We start from the raw sequence: 23,674 nt of genomic DNA on the forward strand, positions 1-23,674 counted from the left end.
GCTCAAACGTACACGAGGATTGTGAGCAAACTCTGCTGCTAAGGGAAACTGGGGTTAGCCTCTGACTCATGACAGTAATTCCTTCCATATGTAGGAGGGGGGAGACAGTGAGGACATGGCTTTCATTGTGCATGCAAGCTTGTCGCAATAAAATAGACTGAGAGGAATTTTGGGGAAGTGGCTGTCAGGGGAACGCCTCCCCAACACTGGGGTGGAGGGGGAGACACACTTGGCACTCAAAGCTTTTGAACTTTTTTAAACAAGAGATTTTTTTAATCAAATCAGAGTTTTTATCTTTTGCTTGGGTACCTGATCCACTCAGTTGGTTTGCTTCTGAATGCTGGTCTGTTGGAGCAGCAGCCGGCTTTTGTGAAGAGCTGCTGCTCATCTGCACATTTCTGCCTGACTTACAGTTCTCCAGAGCGTTCCCATTGTTTCAGCTGAAAACACAGTCACATGCCAGCCTGACATTTAAATGCAGTTGGTCAAAGACTGGACTTGGATGTTATCAGCTCTGAAAAATTCAGCTCATTTGAGTAACTGTTAAACTGCAGCCTGCAGTTAGCTGTTTGAGAGCTGCTCTTTGTGTTCGGTGTCATGTGAGGTCTTCCCTCTCAAAACCTGCACACCTGCATTGAAATCTGTGTCTTCTTGTTTCTGCCGCAGTCTCAGTACCTCGGGTGTCTGTTCCTCCACTCCGGCTGGCCTCTCTGCCTGGGTGAAAAGGTGGTGGTCCAGCTCTCCACCTTGGACTGGAGGCTCCTGCGCAGTAATGACTTCTACCTGCAGGTGGTGCCCTTTTCAACCCGCTGCCCCAGACTCGCCCTGAAATGTCTGGCTGCTGGGGGTCGCACCGTTCAGGAAATCTTGGTGCCCGAGTCACAGCACCCTCTGGTGTTTACCTCTGAGTGGCTTCACAGCGTCAACAAAGAGCGAGGTCACAGGAGAGAAGGTAAGAGGTCACAGCAGCAGCTACATCCATGCTGAAACCCACATTTCTATTCAAAACCAACAACAGTTGGTCAGTCATACTTGTGCTGGTAAATGTGTGCACAATGATTATAAAGCTCAGTTTCTTTTGTTTTTTATCAGTTGGGGGAGGGCTTGACACCTGCCTCGTCAGCACCAGCGACGGAGTGGTACGACTTCCTTGGAAAGAGATAGTCTACCCAAAGTTTATCCACGATCCCTCTGAAGAGGTGGACCTCTTAGCCAACAAAGACAGTCCAATGAGCAAGCGACTCCCCAGTGAAGGAGGCAGCAGTCTTGGGGGTTGGGGTGACTCATCTTCAGGGGAACTGGACTCCTGGTCCTGGGATGAAGAGGAAGATGATGCCTCGATCGCACATGGTTTGGTTGGCAATCCTGCGCTCAGACGAAGGAGCAGTGAAGATGGTCTTGGACGGACCGCGAGGCAGCCTCAGCTGGACGGTGATTATGTGGAGCTTTTGGAGCTCAGAGGGGGCCCAGATGGAAGGGTTGACAACAGGCAGAGGTACCTAGAGATGCATGGGATCTCCAAAACCAAAACGTTGCCTCTGTGCAGGAGAGGTAAAGCCATTAAGCTTCGCAGAGGAAAAGCGTGGGGACATTGGAAGATGGAAAGATCAGGAAGTTTTCGAGCAATTGTTGGTGCCAGAGGAGATTTGTCTACAACCAAAGAAGAAGTGCTACCCCCACAGCCTCTAAGAGGTGTGGCAGAAACCGGTAAGGGAAGGAGGCCATGCTCTGCACATGACTCAGATGAAGGAAATAAAGGAAGCACTGGCTCTGCAGTTCCAGAAATCAGAGGTATCTGCTTTGGAGGTCCAAGACGGCCCGGTGTGGGTCGAGAAAGAGACAGCAGCGGGGTCACACATGCCTGCAGCGACAGAAGGAAAGATTCCCAGAGCAGCGACAACATGCTCACCATTGGGATACATGGCTTAAACCACAAACCTGCTTCAGAGGGTCAGTCAGATCAAGGATCCCAATCCGACTCAGTTTTTGAGGACTCTGATAAACGGCTGAGCTGGGACAGCGATCCTGCTACCCCCACATCAGACGCACCACAAAGACCACTCGCACAGGTCTGTGTGGGCCAAAATGACACCTGCAGTGGGTCTACGACCAAGAATTTGCCCAAACCAAAGCTTGCAGACGACAAGGATGAAGGAAAGACTGAGGATCGAGCGTGTCCTAGGGGGAAAGACATCAAAACTGCGGGATTCAGAGCGCCACGGTGCACAAACTTGACACACAGCAACTATGCAACCTTTATGCTTTATGATGGCACACTTCCAGGTGCAAATGAAAGCTTTTAAACCCTGATCTGTTCTTTGTTTCTAGGAGGAGAAGGAAGGGGAAAGGAGCCAGAGGGAGAGCCAGGTCTGGTGGCCGTCCAAAGCAGAAAGCCTCAAAAGTTCAGGGAAAAGCTTCTCCGGCCAGCCCCCCCAGCTGCTCTGCATCTGCTAAGCATTCAAATGCAGAGAAAACTCAGCCCGAGCAAACAGAACTGGCTGACGGGGAGGAAGGAGGTCCCACAACAACTGCTGAGGCAAAACACAGCAGAAGGAGAAGCAGAGCAGGTCTGAAAAACCTGGGTTTAGGTCCTGCTGAGTCCTCCAGCATTTTCATTGTCTTTTCTGAATTTTGCTTGTTTTTGTCCTTGAACAGAGACAGAAACGGAATCTCTGTGTCATGTCCAGTCCGGTACATCTTGCCCTGGCCCCCTCTGTGGGGAACCCTGCCCCGCAGAGGCCCACCCTGACCTGCAGACCAGAGTCACCTCCAAAGAGCCGGTGCTGCTCCGGCAGCTGGATGCAGAGTTGCTGCAGTCAGGGGTGCTGCAGCTGACAGGCAAGCAACCCTCCTAAATGACGCTGCATTCATATCATCCAGACCCCTTCAGACACATCCTTCACTCCATGTGCTTCCTGTGCTAAGGTACGGTGGACAGGCTGGGGCGGGCGCTGGTTTTCACTGAGGCCGGGTCTTTGAAGGAGGGATTCTGTGTGGAGGAGGCGGCCCAGATTCTGGCCTGCTTTCACAGAATCACCCGGTAAGATCAGATCATTCTATTTTCAGGTTCTGTTCTGTTTGAGAAAAAAAAACTCCAATTAAAGAAATTTGCAAAACAAACGCATAACAAAAAAGATGGAAAAGCTAGAAATAAACAGAGGAATATCCACTAATAACTGACAGAAGTATAAAACACAATGTCTTCAGTTTTCCTTGTATTAAAACAGGATGTTGTTTCAGACAGGAGAAAATTTAGAAAAGTCTTCAAGAATTTTTTTCAACAGTGTTAATCAACTAAAATAGGAGCATTGATTGCTCAAAGCAAACAGAGAAATACAGTTATACAAAAATAAGTAAAATTTTATTGTTTTAATTTATATAGCCAGATAAAAACTCTTAAAACCTTCTTTACAAAAGTGCTGTGGTAAACGGGTCATTGCAGTCTACGTAAAATGAATTTTTAGGCTTTAGGCGTCTTTTTTCCTTCCAAAAAGTTGATTTAAATGTTTCCAGTGGGATCGGATTCATCCAGGCTGCTGGGATATTCAAAGTTTTCTTTTAGTTCTCCCTCCTGAAACTTGTGTTAAAATAAGGATGCAAGAACAATGGCTGAGCAGTTTTTGAGTTCTACTCATGCACTTCAATAACAGAATCTTTAGAAAGTAGAACAAATCTCTTACTTTCTGTTTTGCAAGAAAAATAATCTTATCATGAAAGTTTTTTCACTGTAATAATTTAAACATGGTAGATATTTTTGCTTATTTAAAGAAAATCTGTTTTTTTTTTTACTTATTTCCAAGGGGCCTCTTTTAACAGTAAGTTAGTGCAGCTGATAAAATCAGGATTTCCAAGAAGAGCATTATCAGTGGAGCAAAAATCTTCTCTTTATTACAGATTTTTCTGGGTGTTTTTAAAAGCTTGCTTGACTCTAAAAGTGCAGTGTCAATACTCATTGCTGGTGTCTCTTTGGTCCTCCTCTCTTCTCTGTGTGACTTAGACCTACAGCCAGAGAAAAAGGTCTGACGGTGCTGCTAGACAGCAGACGCTTTCCCCCCTCTGACCTCTGCCTTTCTGCACTGAAACGCTTCCAGGTGAGCATGCTCGTGTGCTGTAGTCTGCCCGCTGATGTGAGTTGCTCACATATGTGCCTCTGCGCTCCAGGCGCTGGTTCCCGGGGGTCTTGGGTCAGTCCTGGTTCTGGTGGAAGAGCAAGAAGAGCTTCTTTCCCACACTGTACATGGAACAGAGGTGACCTTTCATGGACTACATGCTAATTTCATGAGTAAACCAATTTTTCAGAACAATGTTGTGTGAACGTGTATTTGGGTATCACTGACTCTATGAAACTTGCCCGCGCATCCACCTTATGCTACGTTCACACGAGACACATGATGCCTCCAGCATGTGGCCTTCACATTGTTCCTACCCGATACTGCATGTTGGAAAAGGCCTGGCGTAAACCGCAATTATCAATTTCTCCTCCATGATGAATTTTTAAACCACTGCCACTTTCGTGAATGTAAAAGGACTCCATCCATATGTCACTAACAAACTGGCTAAAGTTCAACTGGTTTAACTTTTAATGCATGTGCAGTAACGCACGTACGTAAAGTCCAAAAACAGACTTTAAAACTTGAGTAGCAACTCGTGAACACGAGAATTTTGAATGTGGAAGCTTGTAACGTATTTCCATAGACTTTTCATCAGACGTGGTCACTTCAGCGCACGTTGCCAAAGACGGTATGAACGTAGCATTAATTTTTTGGAGGTGAAGACATCATGACATTTTTGATTTTTACAGAGCTGCATCTGAAGAGACTGAAGGAGCAATGTCAAATCAACACATTAAGTTAAAACGGACATTTTTAACCTCAAAACCCAGAATCACCAAACTCACAACTGTCAAGCACGGTGGAAGAAGGGCAGTGATTTACAGTCACAGAATAGCAGTGCAAAACTCTATTTGTGCTGCACTTTTTAGACACTCAAAGCCTCATAGATGTCCAAAAATTCTTTAACAGAACTTAAACAAAACATCACAACGAATAAAGGCTATATAAAATATCACATACATCTTTATAACTTCTGCTTCGAATTTCAGTCTCAAACTTGATAAAGGAAAATCCTGAACAGGAGAGGAATTTTTTTTTACATTTTCTGTTAACTTTCTCTGTTTCTGTTTGTGCTTTATTAAACAAGCGAAACTAATGTTTTATAGTCTTTGATCACAGCAGACTACATTTATATAAACCAAAGCCTTTACAGTCAATGCAATCCAATTTTTTTGTATGTATGCTTTTGGAAACAATGTTCACATGTTTGTTGTCAAGCCTTCTCCATGTTGAGTCTTCAGAGTACTCTGGCTCTTGGCAGGTCCACCTGGTGAAGGGGACAGCGGTGCTGCAGCAGTATGTGGACAAGCAGCAGCTCCTCAAAGAACTGGATGGAGACTTCAGCCACTCGCACTCAGACTGGCTGGCCTTCAGACTGGTAACTTGACTCATCTGTCTGAGACAAATGGACATTTGTTCTTCAGCTCCTCAGAAACATCACCGCTTCAAAGAACCCACACTTTCTGAGTCCTTAGATCGAAACAATTCACAGCATGATAAATGATGTCAAACCCAACATCACCATATTTATACAACTCTTATTAACAGATAATAATATAATATATATAACTGTAAAATATATATATTTATATGTATAAAACCCTTAACCCTTTAAAGTCCACTACATCAAAGACAAAACAAAAACATAAAAAGATCAAGTATCATTTTTAATTAGATATAGATAGATAGTGACAGTATCAAATTTGACTCACACTTTTTTAACCTGGTGTAATTGTGTTATAAAGAAATTCTTTATAATTGAAAGAATGCAACATTTGTTGATATTCTTTTAAAGAGTATCAAAAAAAGGTTTCTTTCAACCGCATGCATTCCAATGCATCCTTTCAACCGTGAAGAGTGTTTTCGAGATTTCTCGGAAGTAGACATTTTGAAAAGAGCAGGAAAAGACTCTCTGATAGTGCCTCTAGTGGAATGATGATGAACAACAGGGCAGAAAACAGTTATATACAATGGCTTTTTTTAAGGAAAGTATTGAGATAAGGGTCTCAGAAATACGTGTCAAATATGATACGAATGGTTATATATTTGATACACATTTTTATACACTATGCTTGGTGTATCATATTTGATACAGCAAATATACCAATAATTATAAAAGGTTAAGTTCATGTTAAACATTAGAACTCTTTTATCTTTGGTCTGCTGCACAAAAATCTTTCCAAACTTTAGCTGCTTCAGCAGCAGTCTCCCCCCTCCCCCCCTCACCCCTCATAAGCAGCTCCTGGTCCTTGAATTGAGTTAAGGATTCTGTATGATGGACTCTGCTCTTCATCTTTGATATACTCCAAAAGTTGACCTTCTCCCACCTTCCCAAACCCTCTTTTCTTCCTTTAAACCTTTAAACTACTAACCAAATCTGTAAGCATCAGAGACTGATGTGGAACATGAAGCCCAAGCAAGTCAGCCTGTTTGCTCTGCTTGTTTATGTTTAAGCTCACTTTTCATTGACTCTGGGTTCAATAAATGCTCAGAGGAAGATGTGATTAAGCATATTTCCAAACTTTTTTTATTGTAATTCTTCTCTCTGACAGCAGTGTATTTGTGTCTTTTGATTAGAGACTGGAAAGCTTGGCAGAGCACTGTGAGAGCGCCCTCTGTCTGCTGGGAGAGGCCCAGCAGGAATTGGAGACTGAGCCAATGCCGGATGACATCAAGGTCATCTGGGGCCATGCCCTCTTTTCTGCTTCCTATGGTGATTTCAGTGGAACATATGAGAACTCAAAGCTCTTGTGCGTCCTCAGGCTGTTCCGCAGAGCATCGACAAGCACAGGCGGCTCATGGCCAACGTGCTCGCCGACCAGCGCCTAACTGAGCTCCAGCAAAGGGGCGGGGCCTGGCTCGCGGGGTTGACAAACTGTTCATCTGGATTAGGACAGAAGTCGCCTGACTGCAGGTAATGGAACAACAAGTTTGTGCTTGACAAATGCTGAGACAGCCACAGTTATTGTTGTGCATCCATCACTTTCATTTTGTTCACACAAAGAAATCCTCAAATGCTTGTAAGCTGCAGATTTCAGATCTACTGATTGCAGTAAAACATCACATGATCCAAAGATCACATGAAGGTGCATGGAGCAGTCCAGCTTCAATGTTTTCCTCCATCTGCCTGCTTCCTCTCACACTAACACAGCTTCTTCAGAGGAGCCCTGTCTGTGTTCGCCCAGTTTGTTTTTCATAAACCTTTATGTAGACATGTCCTGTTTATACCCCCCCCCCCCCCCCCCAAGAGCAACAAATGGCAACACAGCAGGGATGAAAAAACATGAAGAAGGCAAACAAATCAAAAGGAATTAAACTTCCATTTTGAATAGAATCTGAGAATTTTTTCTAAGTTGAAATTATTTAGTATCCAGAGACAGGCTTTGTCTTCCAACACTAAGGCCTCCGGAAGTTTGAAATCTTGGTGAGACTTTAAACTTTAAATTGCAAACACAAAGTTTTCCTGATGAGTTTGCAACTCATCGCCTAGTTATGAAATAACAGAAAAATAAAATTCGGCAGAATAACTGTTATTTCATGACACGGTGAGTCAAATGCAGTCTGTTGCTTTCAGCAGCAGACACAGAAACAATGTTTGCGCTGGTTTCTGCTGTTGTACCAGCTGAACTTTAAATACCCACTCAGATAAAAATTGTCTTTTTAACACGTTTTTGTGGCATTTTTTTCTCGTGATTGAGGATATGAAGAAAATTAAGCTTAAAATTGCATTTCTGAATGTTTCTTTATTTAAATGTTGAATCAGGAGGAAATGAAAAAATGCTGCTTTGAAAAGGTGCATATTTGTGATGTGGAAAATACACCGGGCGGTCCACAAGCTCCCTGCTCCGCTCTATTCTGATTCACGTCTTTGTTTTCCTTGTCTAATCTGGAATCTGACTCAAAAATGTACAGGACGAAAGCTTCAATATTGCTGGTTGTTTTTGTCGCACCAGTGAGGTTAGCTTGGGGATGTGAGGGGCTGTAAGCTAGCAGGAGTGCATGTAAACAGAGAGCTCTCATTATAGGGAGGGGAAAAGGCAGCGGGGTTGCCCCATGCCAACAGTCCTGCTCACAACTCAGAGGTGAAATATTTAATGAACTACTCCCTCTCTGCTGAAAGTATGTCCTAACGACACAGGCTTTTTGATTTGGGCTAAAAATGGCTTATGAGACCACTGGGAAGACTTAGAATAGATCAGAAGATGATTGAAGTGGGCCTAAAGGAAGTTTGTGTCTGACTGAATTGTCGTCATGACTCTTTTGTGTTGTAAATGTGGTGGTAGTTTTTAAAATGTGCATGTCTGGTATCTCTGAAATGAGTCAATCCCAAATGTTTGTACAAATTTTCAGACAAACATTCAGCTGGAATCTGATCGCTGTTTGGATCCCAGAAGAATGCAAACACTCAGAAACTCTCATGATGTTTTGAGGAACCATAAGCAGGAGATGCTGAGCAGCTCGACAGAAATCTAATTCAAAAAGCAAACTATGACAAGACTTTATAAAAGTAGAAAGAAAAGAAAGCTCGAGTTCAGAGAGAACAAAAAGGCAGTAAACAGGAGACACTGGCTAACTAAAAACTATAACCAACAACAGGGGACATTTAAACAGAAAACACAGCATGACACGCAATGAAAGCTGATTTAAAAAGGCACAGATCCATGCAGACAGGTGGATGGCTTAAGGGTGTTGTGCCGTGTCATCACTCTGCTTTGAATGTTCATTGCATTTCATGATTTTTTGGCAAACTTCGTCTGTATCGTCTGTTTCTGCTTTGGTGGAAGGAACTGCATAGGAATGCAGGAAACCATAAAGTCCGACAACAATAACCATGTAATCTATTACAGTTTAGAGGTAACCTGATTACCATGGTTTGTTTATGTCCTGAAGTTTTGATGATTTACATTCTTGTGGAGGGAGATCAAAAGAGTCGTCGCCTACTAGACGTCACAGTTATCCTATTGGTGAAAAAGAGCTGACAATGAAAATGCTGACTCAGTGTTTGTCTGAACCTATCACAGCAGACACGTGGAAACTGCAGAGTCATGCAGGAAGCAGGGAAAGCCCCACAGCTGCTCCTCCCTTTCCAGAAATGCCCGCCTGAGGTCTGCAGCTGGCAAAAGCTGCATCCTGCACACGCTCAGACCCAAATGGCAGCTTTACTGCTGAACCATCTCAATACTGCAGCTGGTGGAGCATTTCTTAGAGTCTTGTGTTGTGGTCAGGATTTAGCTCTTAATTATGATCTAGACTGTTCATGTGTCTCAAATGTGTCTGCAGCGTTAGACTCTCATTTGCTTCATGTTTAAGTTGCTTCCAGTTAATTTTTATGCTCTTCTAATTCCATTTCCATGTCATTAGAATCTTTTGTTCAACAAGTCTTTTTGTTTGCAGAAGTGCATCAGAAATCCGGTTTGGATCTGAACTTGATTTTTGTTCTAAATTCTCCAACTTACTAAAACAATTATTATTAGTATATTTTTTAAAACAAGTATTCCTATCAAAGATCTAATATCTGACACATTTTTGCTTCACTTCCTGCTTCATGAAATCCTGCTGAGACTTAACCAAAGAAAATCTCACTTTATTTAAACCCTCCTTTTTTCAGACGTGAACTGCACAGAAATGTATGCAAAGACAGGAATGACGCACTTCTCAGTCCTTCATCATGCATGTGTCATCTCTGCCTCTGGTTTTCCCACAGGGCCGCTCTGGCCGCAGCCTCCCAGCTGTATGACAGCGTGGACCACGCTCTGCATCAGCTGGTTCAGGTGTCCAACCAGAGAGGCCGCAATCTGGAAGCGCTGGGACAACTGGCAGGACTGGTGGACAAACTGGAAAAGGTCTGCTACGGGAGGAACATACACTTTTAATCAGCAGAACTGCTCTTTGAAGGGCCCTTTTTGCTTCAGTTTGTCGTCAGTTATCTGTGTGAAAACCCTTAAATTTCCTCTGTAATGTACTGTTCCTCTGTAAATGTACGTTTTTGTTTCCTCTCCCTGTAAATCTTCCAGAGTTCTGATCATGATACAGTTTGCCTGAGTGAGTTTCTCTCCATCTCTCTGTGTTCTGTTTATATGTGGCCTGGCCTCCAACCCACAGTGTGATAAGGAGATTGAGGAAGTGCAGCTGCAGCTGGAGGACTACAGAGATCCCCCCCTGTCCCTCAGCAGGCTGTCGCTCAAACAGCAGAAGTTCAGGACCTTCAGAGAAACGGTCAATGTGAGTTGAACCTGTGTGGCAGAAGTCCTTCAACTGTTCTTAAAGGAAAACTTCCAACAAGTAAATTGTTTTCACTTCCTGTGAATTCTTTTTATCTTTCAGTGACTTTACGGCTGCTAAAAGAAAGCATAAAAAAGATTAAAGTTCTCAGTTATAAAAGTTCCCCCAAAAAAAGACCCCAGGTTCCAAAAAAGCTCATTTTGCCATAAAGTGATGTTGAAAGTGTTCACAAAGACCAAAAGTGTGTGTTTCAGAACATGGATCAGGTAAATTTCCACTTTAATTGTCAGGAAAATTGTTCCGGATGCAAAGATAAACACTAAGGCCTGTTGAAGTGGAGCAGCTGTTTTTAAAGCCGGCTCTTCAAAAATGTACTGCTCTGTGTGGTTTAAAGGTTCTCATTTTGGAAGGAGAGGCTGAACTGAGGTTTAATACTGCACCCGTGTAACTAAGGAGGCAGTTCTTTCTGTTCTGGTTCATTTTACCACTCTTAGTGGTTTGTGTGTGATGCTACGTTCACACGGGGCATGTGATGCGCGTTCAAGAACGGACTGAACACGGATTCTTGATTGCGGTTTTAGGATAGAGTGTTTACACGGGACTGTCACCACCTGATACCACCTGGTGTGAAATGTTGAAAAGATACAAGTCTCATGAATTTTGCATGAAAAAAAAATGTTACCCATATGTCACTTCATTTCCCCTGATAATCCGGGACAAATTTTCAGTCTGAAAACACCCAAGCGGACCCTCAGTCTGAATACAATCTGTTCCTGGAGTGGAACAACTGAACCAAAACGGCCACTATAGCTGACATAACCGAGAAGAAATGTAGTAACAGATGATGCGTAGACAAATGAAAAGCAATGTTGGTTGTTTTATCAAAGAAAAAAAAGAGTCCAACTTGTTAGAATGTTTATTTGAACACAGCTGAAACCACTTCTTACATGCTCTTCTGTGTCTCATTACGCAGTATGCTCGGCGGTGTGACATCACCTTGTAGTTTCCTCAACAGAATTCTCTTTTTTTTAAATCCAAAACACCACAATAATGAAACACAGCAACTCATTGGAATGTGATCGGATGAATTCAGACTCATTAAAACAACTTTTAATGGGATACAAATCGCTTCTCACATTGTTTCCCTGATAATCTATATGTCATAAACATTAAGCAGCGTACCTTCACACTCGGCGTCTCTTCATCTCTTCAGTTGCTAGCATCCTATACATTAAATTATACACGGCATGTCTCCTTGCCAGTAACCACCTTTCAAGATGCCTCCGTCATATCAGTTTGATTGTTGTTCTAGTTTTTATTTTATCTAAAAATAAAGCTTTTGTTATTTTTTTTCCATTTCATTTCATTTTGCAATAAATTAGTATTTCTGAATTTTTGTCAATAATGATGCTGACTCAGAAATTAGGGGGCAAGAGTAGAACAGAGCTTTTTGCTGGGGGGGCAGCAGTCCCCCAGAGCCCCCGTAGCTCCGTCCCTGGTCCAACACGCATTTGCTACGTAGAGCCCGAAAACGGACCTAAAAACTGGCGTAGCAGCGCATGAACGTGAGAGTTTTGAACTTGAAATGTTTACACATATTTACATAGACTTTTATCTGGCCACTTGAACACACATTGCAGAGGGCAGTGTGAACATATCCTAACTGATAACCTTTCCTCATCCAGGCACCAATCCACCAGAAAGCAGCAGATAGCTTCACTCTGGACCTTCTTGCACTTTCAGGAGCTGCACAGTGAGACTCTGGCTGTTCTCAGTGACTTGGAGGGCTGGAACCAGCTGAACTGGGCCGGGCTCAGCCAGGTGCAGATCCGACTTCCTCCGGTCAGGGAGAAGCTGAGAGACATGTCGCACTGTTTGTCAGACTGCTGGACCACTCTGGACCACACGCAGAGGCTGCTGTCCACCCTGACCGAGGTGGGGCGGGACTCCCAAAGTAAGCTCCTCCTCCTCTCAGCTCAGCTGACATCTCCTCTCCCCTGCAGGCTACCCAGTGGTGTGATGCAGTCTGCTCCGCCTCCTCCACTTGCCCTCTCTCTTCCCTCCCTCCGATCCCCCCCTCACGCTTTCAGGATGCTCGGTCTTTGGCTATGGAGCTGGGGGGCGGACCCCTCATGGACCTCTGGACTCAGACGGTGGAACGTTACCAGCGGACTGTTGCTCAGGTCAAACCCAGGTTTCTTCAGTCTGAGAGGACGCAGGGCCAGGGGAAGCCCAAAACCCCCTCCCTCCCCAGCCAGTGGGACCTGTTGGGCCCTGACTCAGAGAATGAGTGGGGGCTGGGGGCTGGAGGAGGTGAAGGGGGCCTGCAGTCATGGGGTTCCCTGGCTTCCCTGTTCAGACCGCAGACCTGCTCCACTCTGAAGATAGGAGACGAGAAAGGGAGTAAGAAAGACACCACAGGAGGAGGAAACGGAGGAGGGGCCGGGGGCGGGAAGTTCCTACAGAACCTTCTCAATCCTGCAAAGAAGAGTGTGAGTTTGGGGCAATCCCTGTGACAGAACGAGCTGGTTCAATTCAGGGTTATCACAACATTTCAGCTTCTACATTTTAAACTCTTGCTGCAGCTCTTTTGGGGGTGTCTGCCCGCTCTGCACTTGAGTGAGGGACTAACTAGTAAACATCTCCAGTCACGTTCACACTGCCCTCAGCAATACATGTTCAAGTGACCACTTCCACCAAAAAGTCTATGTAAATGCACGTAAATGTGCATATCGGGCGTTCAAAACCCTCTCATTCACTCATAGTTATGCAAGTGTTTCAGACTGTTTTTGGGCTCTTTTTTGGGACAGAAAGCGTGACCATTGAACGCAGGTTGAAAGTTAAACCAGGTTCAACCAAGGCTTGGTGCGAAATGTCAAAGTGGTGTAAATCTTGGAAATGCTCCAAGTTTTTTTTTTTTTGCAGCTCTATTCTGAAATATGAAAGACTTGATGTCACTTAATTCTGGCTGGGTACAAACTGCAATTATTAATTTCTCCTCCATGATCTATTTTCAAATGTTGGCATTTCCGTGAATTAAAAGGGTTGCCATCTAGACGTCCTTACAAAATTCAAGTCCCTGATTGGTCAAGGTTCAACTGGTTTAACTTTCAACGAGCCACATGTTTTGTGTACAGGGCCTAAAAGCGGTCGTAAAAACCTGTGTAGTGATGTTTAAATGGGAGAGTTTGGAAATCGAAAGCCCAGAAAGCGCTTTTACATAGACTTTTCATTAGAAATGGTCACTTGAACGCGGGTTGCCGAGGGCAGTGTGAACGCAGCTTGAACGTAGTTTAGATTCTCCACGACTCTCGAGGAGACAGAAACATGTGTCATATCTGTTCTGTAAGATAACTTCTTTATAATGTGTTCCAATGTTTCAGCCTCCAGAGGCCCCCCTCCCTCCAAAGCCACCCAGAAAGCGCCACCCGAGTTTTGACCTCCAGGCTCTCCTGGCTCCCCGTAAAGGCGCAGCCACTCCCAAATCTGTGGAGTCTCCAGCATTTGGAGCGTCTCGTAGCTCCCCCATGTCCTGGCTGGGGAGACGAGCCCTGGCCGACCCAGTCATCACCACCAGCATGGCAGCAGCTGTCCCTGATTGGGCCAGTGGGAGAGGGGGAGGGGTTCTCATCCGAGGGGTGGAGGTCAGTAGCAAGGAGGTGGTGGACCACACAGGGTCACCCAGGCAGCATGTCCTGCTGGGGAGGGCAGACAGAGACGCAGGCGCAGATAAAGGGAGTTCTGCTCAGAGGTGAGGTCAACTTTTTGTTTTTCTTTGCATTAAAGAATTTAACCCTGTCCCTGTGATATCCTGTGGGAGCTAGGGTCTGTGAGCTGGGGCCCCTCTGTCCTCTGTTCAAACTGAGATTTTGGTTTTCGTACATCTGGGTGTTTTGGTCGGTGTTGCCCTCTAACATCCCTCTCTCTTCTTCCCTCCTTTCCTTTTCCGTCCATCCAACACAAAAGATTTTCAAAAACAATTAAAATGAATAAATTTTGGCCTCGATTACAAAAGGGGTTTATTTAGACATACCTCTGGTTTGTCAGAAGATTAATAACCCCTGTTGTTAAAGTAAAATATGTCCAACACAAGAGACCTTCAGCTCTCATCTGTCTGTCCAGCTGTTGGACAGGACAAGTTTAAAAAAAAAAAAAAGATGGATGGATGCAAATATAGATTAATGGATGATAGATGAATATGAAGATGGATTGATACATGATAGAAAAATGGATGGGTGCAAAGATGGATGGGTGGATGGATGTGAAGAGGGATTGATGGATAAAAAGATGGATGGATACAAAGGGAGATGGATTGATGGTGGATGTATTGCTGGATGGATGGCTGGATGGTTTGATGGATACAAAGATGGATGGATAAAGAAATTGAAGGACGGAGACAAAGAAGGATTAATGGATACAAATATGGATAAATACAAAGATGGATAGATGGATACAAAGATGGATGGATAAAAATATGAACGGATGGATGGATACAGAAACTGAAGGATGGAGAGGAAGTTGGATGGATGGCTGTATACAAAGATGGATTGATGGATGGATGCATCTGTTGGCTTTCTGATCAGACAAATGTCACGTGACATTGTCTTTGAAGATTTTTGTCTCTTAATTTCGGAAGAATTCTCAGAATATTTTTTGTCGATGTGCTGAACTTTATTTCTCCTTTCCAGATCCAACTCCCCTACACTTGACTGTATTTGTTTTTTTATGAAATGAGTAAAATCCCTGATCTTCTCGTCCTGCTTTGTCTCTCTTCTTCCTCGTCCTCATCCACAGTAAGCCATACCTGCTGTGGTGCCGGATGCTGAGCTCGGAGAGGCAGTATGTGGCCATCCTGAAGGGGGTGGAGGAGACTTACCTGCCGCTGCTGGAGCTCTCGGATAGCCCCGCCTCTCTGAGGGGGAAAGGGGAGTTGCTGTTCTCCAACTGGAGCAGCCTCAGTACCTTTCACTCCCAGAGTCTGCTCCCTGCCATGGAGGGCGCTCTAGTGCAGAGTCTCCTGCAGCAGGACTGCTTCAGCAAATATGTGAGTTTTAATCATTGGAGCAACATTCTTCATCCACTAACTGCAGCCATGAGTTACATGTGCTCCTGCATAGAAATCTGTTCAATGTAATCCACAGATTTTCTCTTTAAAGGGTGAATCTATTTGGTAAAAGACACACGTTTTTCAAAATCTTCAGGCTTTTTTGACATTGTTTTAAGTGCCGTATTTTTTAATAAGATAAAAGCAGATTTAATCACTTTAATAACATTTCTTAACACAACAGTAATTTATGATCAAGTTAGTTACCTATAATGTAGTTCTTTACTTACTATTGCATAAACCTGATAGAAAATAAAAAGATTAATTGAATGTAAAAACTACTAAAATTGAATATATGACTTGTACTTTTAAATATAATCTGTATTGCTTACTAATAATTTATGTTTTATTTAGCAAATTGAAGTTGAAGTTATTTAAAACATATTTAAGAGCTTTTTAAGAATTAAAACTTTCAGAGTTTTACTCATTTAGCATGTATTTGGGTCTTCTAACTCTTCAAAAGCTTTTATGGTTTTTCTGTCGTTTTCCTGTGTTGTCCCCTTCAAAATTAGGAACTTTCAAGTTTTCTTTTCACTTTTTGGGCCAAAAAGAGAAATTGTTGGAGCTTTTCTTTTGAAATGTTTGCTTTAGTTTTAGCAGGTGTTGCATCACTGATTACTAATATTCAATTTCCAATTGTAGACTTTCTTCATCAACCACTAAACAACTCAGCTGATGCATTTATGTAGTTTATGCATTAATTATCTCTTATCTGCTTTAAAATTATTCAGCTAATGGAGCATCAACCAACAGCATTTTATTAACTACCTTAGCTCATTAAAGTCCTTTTGTTTTTATTTAAGTTTTATCGGTTTATGCAATACTGTATGCAGTCGGTTGTTTTGATTAGAGTGTAAAGTGTTTATTTTTGCTATTTTTGCTTCTTTTTACTATTTTTATGAATGAGTCCATTATTGTTTTTTTTTCTGCATGTATTAACCAGGGAATGTGAGGACATTGACTGAATCTGTGCTGTCTGTTCAAATATGTTGCACATTTGACAATATATCTTGAATCTTTCATTAGCTGAAGAATTTGAATGCAGATAAAAAGTGCAGCACTCAGTCGAACAGTTTCAGTTTTTCCCTTTCATCATGTCTTCACAGCGAGACCACTTTCTCCAGTATTCCCACTACATCAGGTCCAAACCAGAGCTGGACTCCCCTCTGGTCATGCAGGCTGCTGACTTTTTCAAGGTAAGACCTGTCATGTTTCAGTGGATCCTGGTGGCAGGAAGAGCCTGCTTGGTTCTCTGTGTCAAAACTTCTCTGTTCAGTTCAGCAAAACCAAACAAAGCATGCTGCTCCTGGATTTGAGCTCAGTATCAGAGAATCTGTGTGGTCACTAAACACGTGGTTTGTTGATGCATCACAAACACAGAACAATTATTCTTCTGAGGCAGCAATTATAAATGAAGTGTAGACATTGAAGCTAATTTTAGCTCAATAAAGTCCATGAATTAAAGGAAGATTACAGCCTGACTAATTGGAGCTCCAGAGCTATAATTAACTAAAACTAAGACATCAGCAGCGGGATGAGATGAGAAAATTTAATCTGAGCTCTGAGCTCTAATCCGCATGGAAGAACTGTTGTTCAATGTTTACTCACTAGGGGGCACCATCCTCCCACAACTGCAGCTGCTGACACTTCAGATGATTTGGGTTTTTGCTAACAGTGATGGAAAGAAAACAAAAAACAGATTGAAATAAGGTCAACCATGTGTTATTTTACTAATACTTCTATAGATTAGATTAGTAATCTGACTTTGCTTCTGTGGGAAGTGTCAGAATGACACTTTAATGAAATAAACCTGCTCTAAATGTAGATTGGACATGTAGATGGTTGTATTTTTGTTCCTTTTTAACTCAGAAACTGTCTTTTTCCACAACATACCACTCAGATCTTTAGTGGGTAAGGGTCTGGATTTTTTTTTTTGCCAACATTTTTTCAGTTGGGGGGTCATTATCGGGTTCACAAATGAGGGATTATTGAAGTCATCAGGTAGATGGTGGTGGTGGGGGGGGGGGGGTCTATGCTCAGATATGCTGTTAAATCACTGCATTGAGGTTTCTAAGTGACCGCTTTGCTTTTTCTCCTCAGTCCAAACTCCCCCAGGCCTCCCCCCTCCCTCCCCTCTCCTTCCCTCAATGCCTGCAGGCCCCCATCCAGAGGCTTGAGCAGTACTGTGAGGCGCTGATTGAACTGGGGGGCCTTAACCCCGCTTCAGACTCCGCCCTCTCTGTCCTCAGACACGCCCAGCGGCATGGCGAGGACCTCAGGGCCAGTGACCTCATCATTGGGTGTCCGGTGAGAACGCCTGTCCCACTTTCCTTTCTTAGACAGAGCTGCAGTGTGTCGAGGGGGTCGTTTCGTATCACACACATTCTTTTACAAGTAACCTTTGATGAAAAAAGTAAGAATTACTGAAAACGGAGCAGAGCGTCCATATCCAGCCCCATCATGCTGATTATCACAAACCCAAACAAATGTTCGGGTATAATATTTGCTTTAGGAAAAAATAAATTAATACCATTCATAGGAGACAAAGAGACTCATTCATGTATTCACTCCAAAAGTCAGATTTTTTTTAAATAGCTGAAGGAAACAGAGGTTACAGTTACAGTTCCTGCCTTTCATGTGAGAAGCTCTGCCATCACGAAGATGGCAGAGCAAAACCGTCATGGAGGAGAAACTCCTGGATGATTTTTCCAGCAGCAGAAACAGGAAATGGCTGTAAACGACTTAAACTGTCTGTGCTGAAGAGGCAAAGGATCCTCCTGTATCCACCACAACAGGCGTTGCACTGATGCATGAGTAGTTTTAGCTCATTAGTTCTAGTTTGTGAAGTTTTTATCTAGATTTTGATTTTTAACTTGTCAGATAACTAAGTAAAAAAAAGAAGTTGAATCAACTATCAGAGAGGCTTATTTTTAGAATGCGCTTAAAGCACATATTCTTATTATCTGTTTCACAACAGTGTCTTGTTACTGTTCAGAGGCAAAGTTCTTACAGTATAGAATTACATTTACGTTTTACAGACCTAAAAAAAAATGTCATGTTTGACTTCCTTACATTTTTAATTCATGTGAATCTGCTGCAGCAGGAGGATCTTATTTGATAACGTGTGCATTTTATTTTGAAAGGAACTTGTATTAAAGCATCTATAACCTTGTTTTAATTCAATTATTGTGAATATTTTAAAGCCGATGCTCTCTTTGGTAAAAAAGCCACCCGATGTCAGGAACTGGTGACATGTGACCAAATATGCAGGAGACCAGGATTGGTGTCAGAAACTTAAGCATTTATTAAATAAACTTCAACATGACAAACAAAAAGGTGACAAAGCAGATGAACTGACAACGAAGACCTGAAAAAGCAGACTCTTAAATACACTAAGGACTATTAACTGAAATCAAAACATCTGAGAATGATTATTTAACATGAACGTGGAGTGGCGGACAGGGGAACAAGTCAGAACATGACCAAAAACATCACTGAATAAAAAAACCCAACTGCACAATCTTCACGACTTACACTGGAAGAGCAGATCCAGCAGTGTGGCTGTTAAAATAAACAGTCTTTACATAATCTGTTAGTTCTGGATCAGTTCTTCATTACTATAGACTGACTTTCACAAGTTGGTTCATCCCTCACCAAAACTCTGACCACAACGATCTGATTACTCTGTTATCTGATTGCTCTCATTTGACGCGGTGTAAATAGCGTCCAGGTGAGGAACTTTTTAAGACCCACTCCCATGAAAATTGTGTTTTGGGTGTTTTTAACATGTTCTTGTGGCATTTTTCTGATGATGGAGGACATATATAAAGAAAGTGAAGCTTATATATGCATTTTTGGGTATCTCTTTATTCAAATCATTGTGAATCAGGAGCAGACAAAAGGAAAAACCTTGTAGTTGCTACGTACAAACTACAATCGGCAGGCCACAAGCTTCCTGCTCTGCTCATTTTGATGCATTCACTGGCAAACAAATAGATTCTTGTATGTTAAGGCATCATAGGAAATAAGTGGAGGCTTACTGCCCATCAATGGTCCCACCCACAACTCAGAGGCAAATTTCAAATAAACTCCTGCTGCTCTGCAGAAACTGTCCTAAAATGATCACACAGGTTTTTTTTATTTTTCCTAAAAACGGCATAATCATAGTTAAGAGACCACTGGGAACGTTTTGAAAAAAGATCCAGAGAAGATCAAAGAGGAATTTTTTAAAAAACAAACAGAAGTTGTACAGCTTCGGAGGAGAGAGCTGAAAATGGAAAAGTCCTAAGATAAGCCGTAAAAAGACAAAAGTGAGTCATGACAAATGTAAAAACTCCCCCTCACACACACACACCGTGGGTGAAGTGGTTGAGCACACACACTTACACTGACCCACTTCAAGGCAGGAAACGGTGTGTGGATGCGAGCAGCAGTGGGCGTTTCTGTGGGTGTTCAGCATCACTTTCATGATGACCCCTGTTTCCCTACGGTTTTATAAATAAAGTTTTATCCGTGGATCTGTGTGAACCTTGTCCTCGTGCGGTTCTGTCCCGCTGCATGTCTGTGTCCTGAAGCAGCTCTGGGTATTTTTGACTTTTCGGAGTGTGGGGGTGCCGTTCCACAGCGCTGCAGCAGCATCGCTACATCTCAACCCTGTAATTGACATGAACAATAAAGTCCCATTTTTACAAAAGGCATGACTCAGCCGGCTAATTAGAGCCAAGATCCAGGAGAAAAAGCATCCGAGTGAAGTGGGAGTGTGTCACTATGGAAGGCACTGAAATAATAATACGCCTTTGTCCTTTCCTTTATTGAATTATGAATAAGGCTTTTCAGTCCTCGCAGACGAAATGTCTTTGTAACTCTAAGCTGAACATTTCAGCAGTGGAGGGGGGCAGAGGCTCGGTTTAGTCCTGCAGAACGGAGGCTTCAGTCAGATCACTTATTCATGAGCTGTCCTGGGCAGACCTCCACAGCGGCTCTAAGTTCTGATTCAATCACGGTTCCTTTCATCTCCCGTTGTTCTGGTCTTCTGTTTCAGCAGCATTCATGACTTCACGACTCACTCATGAGATCTGGAACATCCTTCAGCATGGAGATCCTGACGTGTGTGTGTGATTTCAGATCCCAGTGGCGGAACGGGGCGAACTGGTCCGGCAGGGCGAGCTCACAGCCTGTGGGGGGGTCCGGAGGAAGCGTGCAGGTGTCAGGAACGTTTTCCTGTACCAGAACATTCTGATCTTCACCAAACAGAAGAGTCCAACTGCAGGGCACTCCACCTATAGCTACAAGCACAGCATCAAGGTATCAACACACACACAAACATAAATACACATACATGCAAACATACATCCAAGCACACACACATCCACAAACGTAAATACACATACATGCAAACATACATCCAAGCACACACACATATATGTGCATACATATCCAAACACACACATTCATGCACAAACATAAATACACAAACATCCAAGCACACACACATATATGTGCATATATATCCAAACACACACATTCATGCACAAACATAAATACACATACATGCAAACATACATCCAAGCACACACACATATATGTGCATACATATCCAAACACACACATTCATGCGCAAACATAAATACACAAACATCCAAGCACACACACATATATGTGCATATATATCCAAACACACACATTCATGCGCAAACATAAATACACAAACATCCAAGCACACACACATATATGTGCATATATATCCAAACACACACATTCATGCACAAACATAAATACACAAACATCCAAGCACACACACATATATGTGCATACATATCCAAACACACACATTCATGCACAAACATAAATACACAAACATCCAAGCACACACACATATATGTGCATACATATCCAAACACACACATTCATGCACAAACATAAATACACAAACATCCAAGCACAGACACATATATATGCATACATATCCAAACACACACATTCATGCACAAACATAAATACACAAACATCCAAGCACAGACACATATATATGCATACATATCAAAACAGACATTCATGCACATACACCCACATGTGCAGAAACATATGCTCACACACATGCACACAAGGAGACACACCTACATACTTACACAAATATGCATTCACATCCACACACAAACGCACACACATGTTCAAATCCACATAATAATACACACATACTGTATATTTGGGTCAAAACTGTAGGGAACCCCCCCTACCTCCAGTGACAGTAACCTGACCCCCTGTCCCCTCCCTGCAGACGGGTGAGATGGGTCTGACTCAGAGCGTTGGGGACGATGGGCTGAAGTTTGAAGTTTGGGTCCGACAGGCGCCGCGATCCAAAGCCAGTATCATTCTGCAGGCGCGGGACAGGGAGGACAGGGCGGGCTGGGCTCATGACATCGCTCACCTGCTGTGGACGCACGCCATCAACAACACTGGTAAAGAAGACCTCCTCACCACTGCCGGGCCTCTCAGAGTAATCCATTACTGTCACTGTAACAAAGTATTGAAAAATATTACTATCAATGAGAAGTGATACTTCACTCAACACTTTCTTTACCGCAGATCCACAACATAACTTCTGTGAGGTGGAGTCAAGCACATTACAATGGGACAGTGATCATGTTGTGCATTACTAGTTCAATACAGCGATAATGTAATATGAGGGATTACTTTTCAAAAACAGAGTAATCTGTGATGTGTTGGAGTTTGGAAGCACCTGCTCAACCACTTTAATGACCATCGGATCATAACTCTGCAAAGGCACTCGTTTATTTAGCTGTTTGGTGATGAAATAAAAAATAAAAATAACTTTTAGAAGCAGTGAAAATCTGAAGTTGCTTGAAATTCTTATAGAATGTAACAATGAGAAATCTGAAAACCTCAAGTTCATTTTCTCAACAAATTCATCAAACCAGAATATATATATTTTTACATTTATCTGAAAAAATCTAAAACAAAATGAATAACGACGTGAAAAAACAGAAATCTCTTGCGTCAAAATGAGAGCTTGTGTTTGATGAAATCTTCAAAATGTGGCATTCACTGGTTTTTCCTTGGTTCTTCCTCAGAGCTGTGTCTGAAGGAGTCTCTCTGCATGGGAATTTCCAGCAAACTTCTGCTGGACGCGACAGGAGGTGCAGCGTCAGAGCTAGACTCTGCCTGCAGCCTCAGCGACAGAGGTGAGAGCGCTGAAGACAAAAGATCAGCTGAAAGCTGCGGCCTCCACATTTTTTTACTTCAGTCTTTTCCTCCACCCTTTAACTATAAACAGACATGCATCTGCATTCATTTTTGGGGTAAAAAAAAAGAAACATATTTCATTTTCTTTCATCCCAATTAGGAGCACATAATGAATCCAGCATCATTTTTATCATAACAGGCATCTGGATGAAGTGCATATGTGTGGATGAAGAATTATTCCATGTCTAATTTATTTAGAAATAGAAAACTAATTTCCCAAAAATGCTGGAGCTTTGCAGTGAAGTTTAGAAAACAAACAAGGTTCTAGAAAAGGTTTTTGTGAATTCTTCCCTGAACATTACAAACACTGTTTAGGGTTAGTCCCTGTATAGCTCTTTGAGCCTTAATGAAGGTAGAAAAGCGCGAGTATATGCACCAAGTATCCAACATTTACCATTCCTGTTGGTCTTCATAGAATATTTTGAACCCGATGATTTTGGACTGAAACCAGGGTCTCACAGAAATACCGGATTGATGTTTCAATCACCCTCCTGTTTTACCTTCATAACAGAATCTTGATGAGTTGATGCATTATTCCTTAAAGTAAAACATTTTCATTTCTGGGCAGAATTAAAATGTTCTTTCTTTTAGCTGCTTTCATTTAAGTTTTTCTTCACAGTCGCCTGGTAAAACTGATCTGTCTAGAGGCTTTAGGAGTTTCTATGCATTACCTTAGGTTCCGTTTTTATGTTTAATGAATTAAAAAACAAGAACTTGATGGCAGTTGCTAAAATAATAATTGAAGTATTTTTACTTATTTGCTTTTCTTGAAAGCTGCCAAATTTTTGCCTAAAAAAAAAAAAAACTGAACGAATTTGACTTTTTTTTTGATCAAGTGAAGCTGAGACGAGATGTCTTAAAAGACGATTTTCCCAAGTGTGTGCATGTGCATGTATCAGTGTTTGGTCGGGTGTGTTTGTGTGCATGGATGTGTGTGTGTGTGAGGTTGTGTTCATGCATGTGTGGGGATGCA

At 42.5% G+C, this 23,674-nt stretch overlaps 1 protein-coding gene across 1 annotated transcript in view; it reads left to right on the plus strand.

Moving 5' to 3' along the window:
* Positions 1–23,674, plus strand: part of LOC101171781 (rho guanine nucleotide exchange factor 40) — a 48,911-nt gene that overhangs the window by 14,862 nt on the left and 10,375 nt on the right. The window contains exons 4-24 of the mRNA XM_011487689.3: positions 667–952; positions 1,093–2,221; positions 2,329–2,567; positions 2,656–2,838; positions 2,926–3,040; positions 3,998–4,091; positions 4,162–4,248; positions 5,374–5,490; positions 6,690–6,788; positions 6,875–7,026; positions 9,817–9,955; positions 10,215–10,334; positions 12,078–12,269; positions 12,338–12,826; positions 13,718–14,085; positions 15,129–15,378; positions 16,545–16,634; positions 17,539–17,745; positions 20,563–20,742; positions 21,716–21,896; positions 22,530–22,640. Of these exons, the coding sequence (XP_011485991.1) occupies positions 667–952; positions 1,093–2,221; positions 2,329–2,567; positions 2,656–2,838; positions 2,926–3,040; positions 3,998–4,091; positions 4,162–4,248; positions 5,374–5,490; positions 6,690–6,788; positions 6,875–7,026; positions 9,817–9,955; positions 10,215–10,334; positions 12,078–12,269; positions 12,338–12,826; positions 13,718–14,085; positions 15,129–15,378; positions 16,545–16,634; positions 17,539–17,745; positions 20,563–20,742; positions 21,716–21,896; positions 22,530–22,640 (4,828 nt within the window). The remainder of the gene's footprint in view (positions 1–666; positions 953–1,092; positions 2,222–2,328; positions 2,568–2,655; positions 2,839–2,925; positions 3,041–3,997; positions 4,092–4,161; positions 4,249–5,373; positions 5,491–6,689; positions 6,789–6,874; positions 7,027–9,816; positions 9,956–10,214; positions 10,335–12,077; positions 12,270–12,337; positions 12,827–13,717; positions 14,086–15,128; positions 15,379–16,544; positions 16,635–17,538; positions 17,746–20,562; positions 20,743–21,715; positions 21,897–22,529; positions 22,641–23,674) is intronic.

The sequence above is a fragment of the Oryzias latipes genome, chromosome 18 (genome assembly GCF_002234675.1).
Source record: "Oryzias latipes chromosome 18, ASM223467v1".
In the NCBI taxonomy this organism is placed as follows: domain Eukaryota; kingdom Metazoa; phylum Chordata; class Actinopteri; order Beloniformes; family Adrianichthyidae; genus Oryzias; species Oryzias latipes.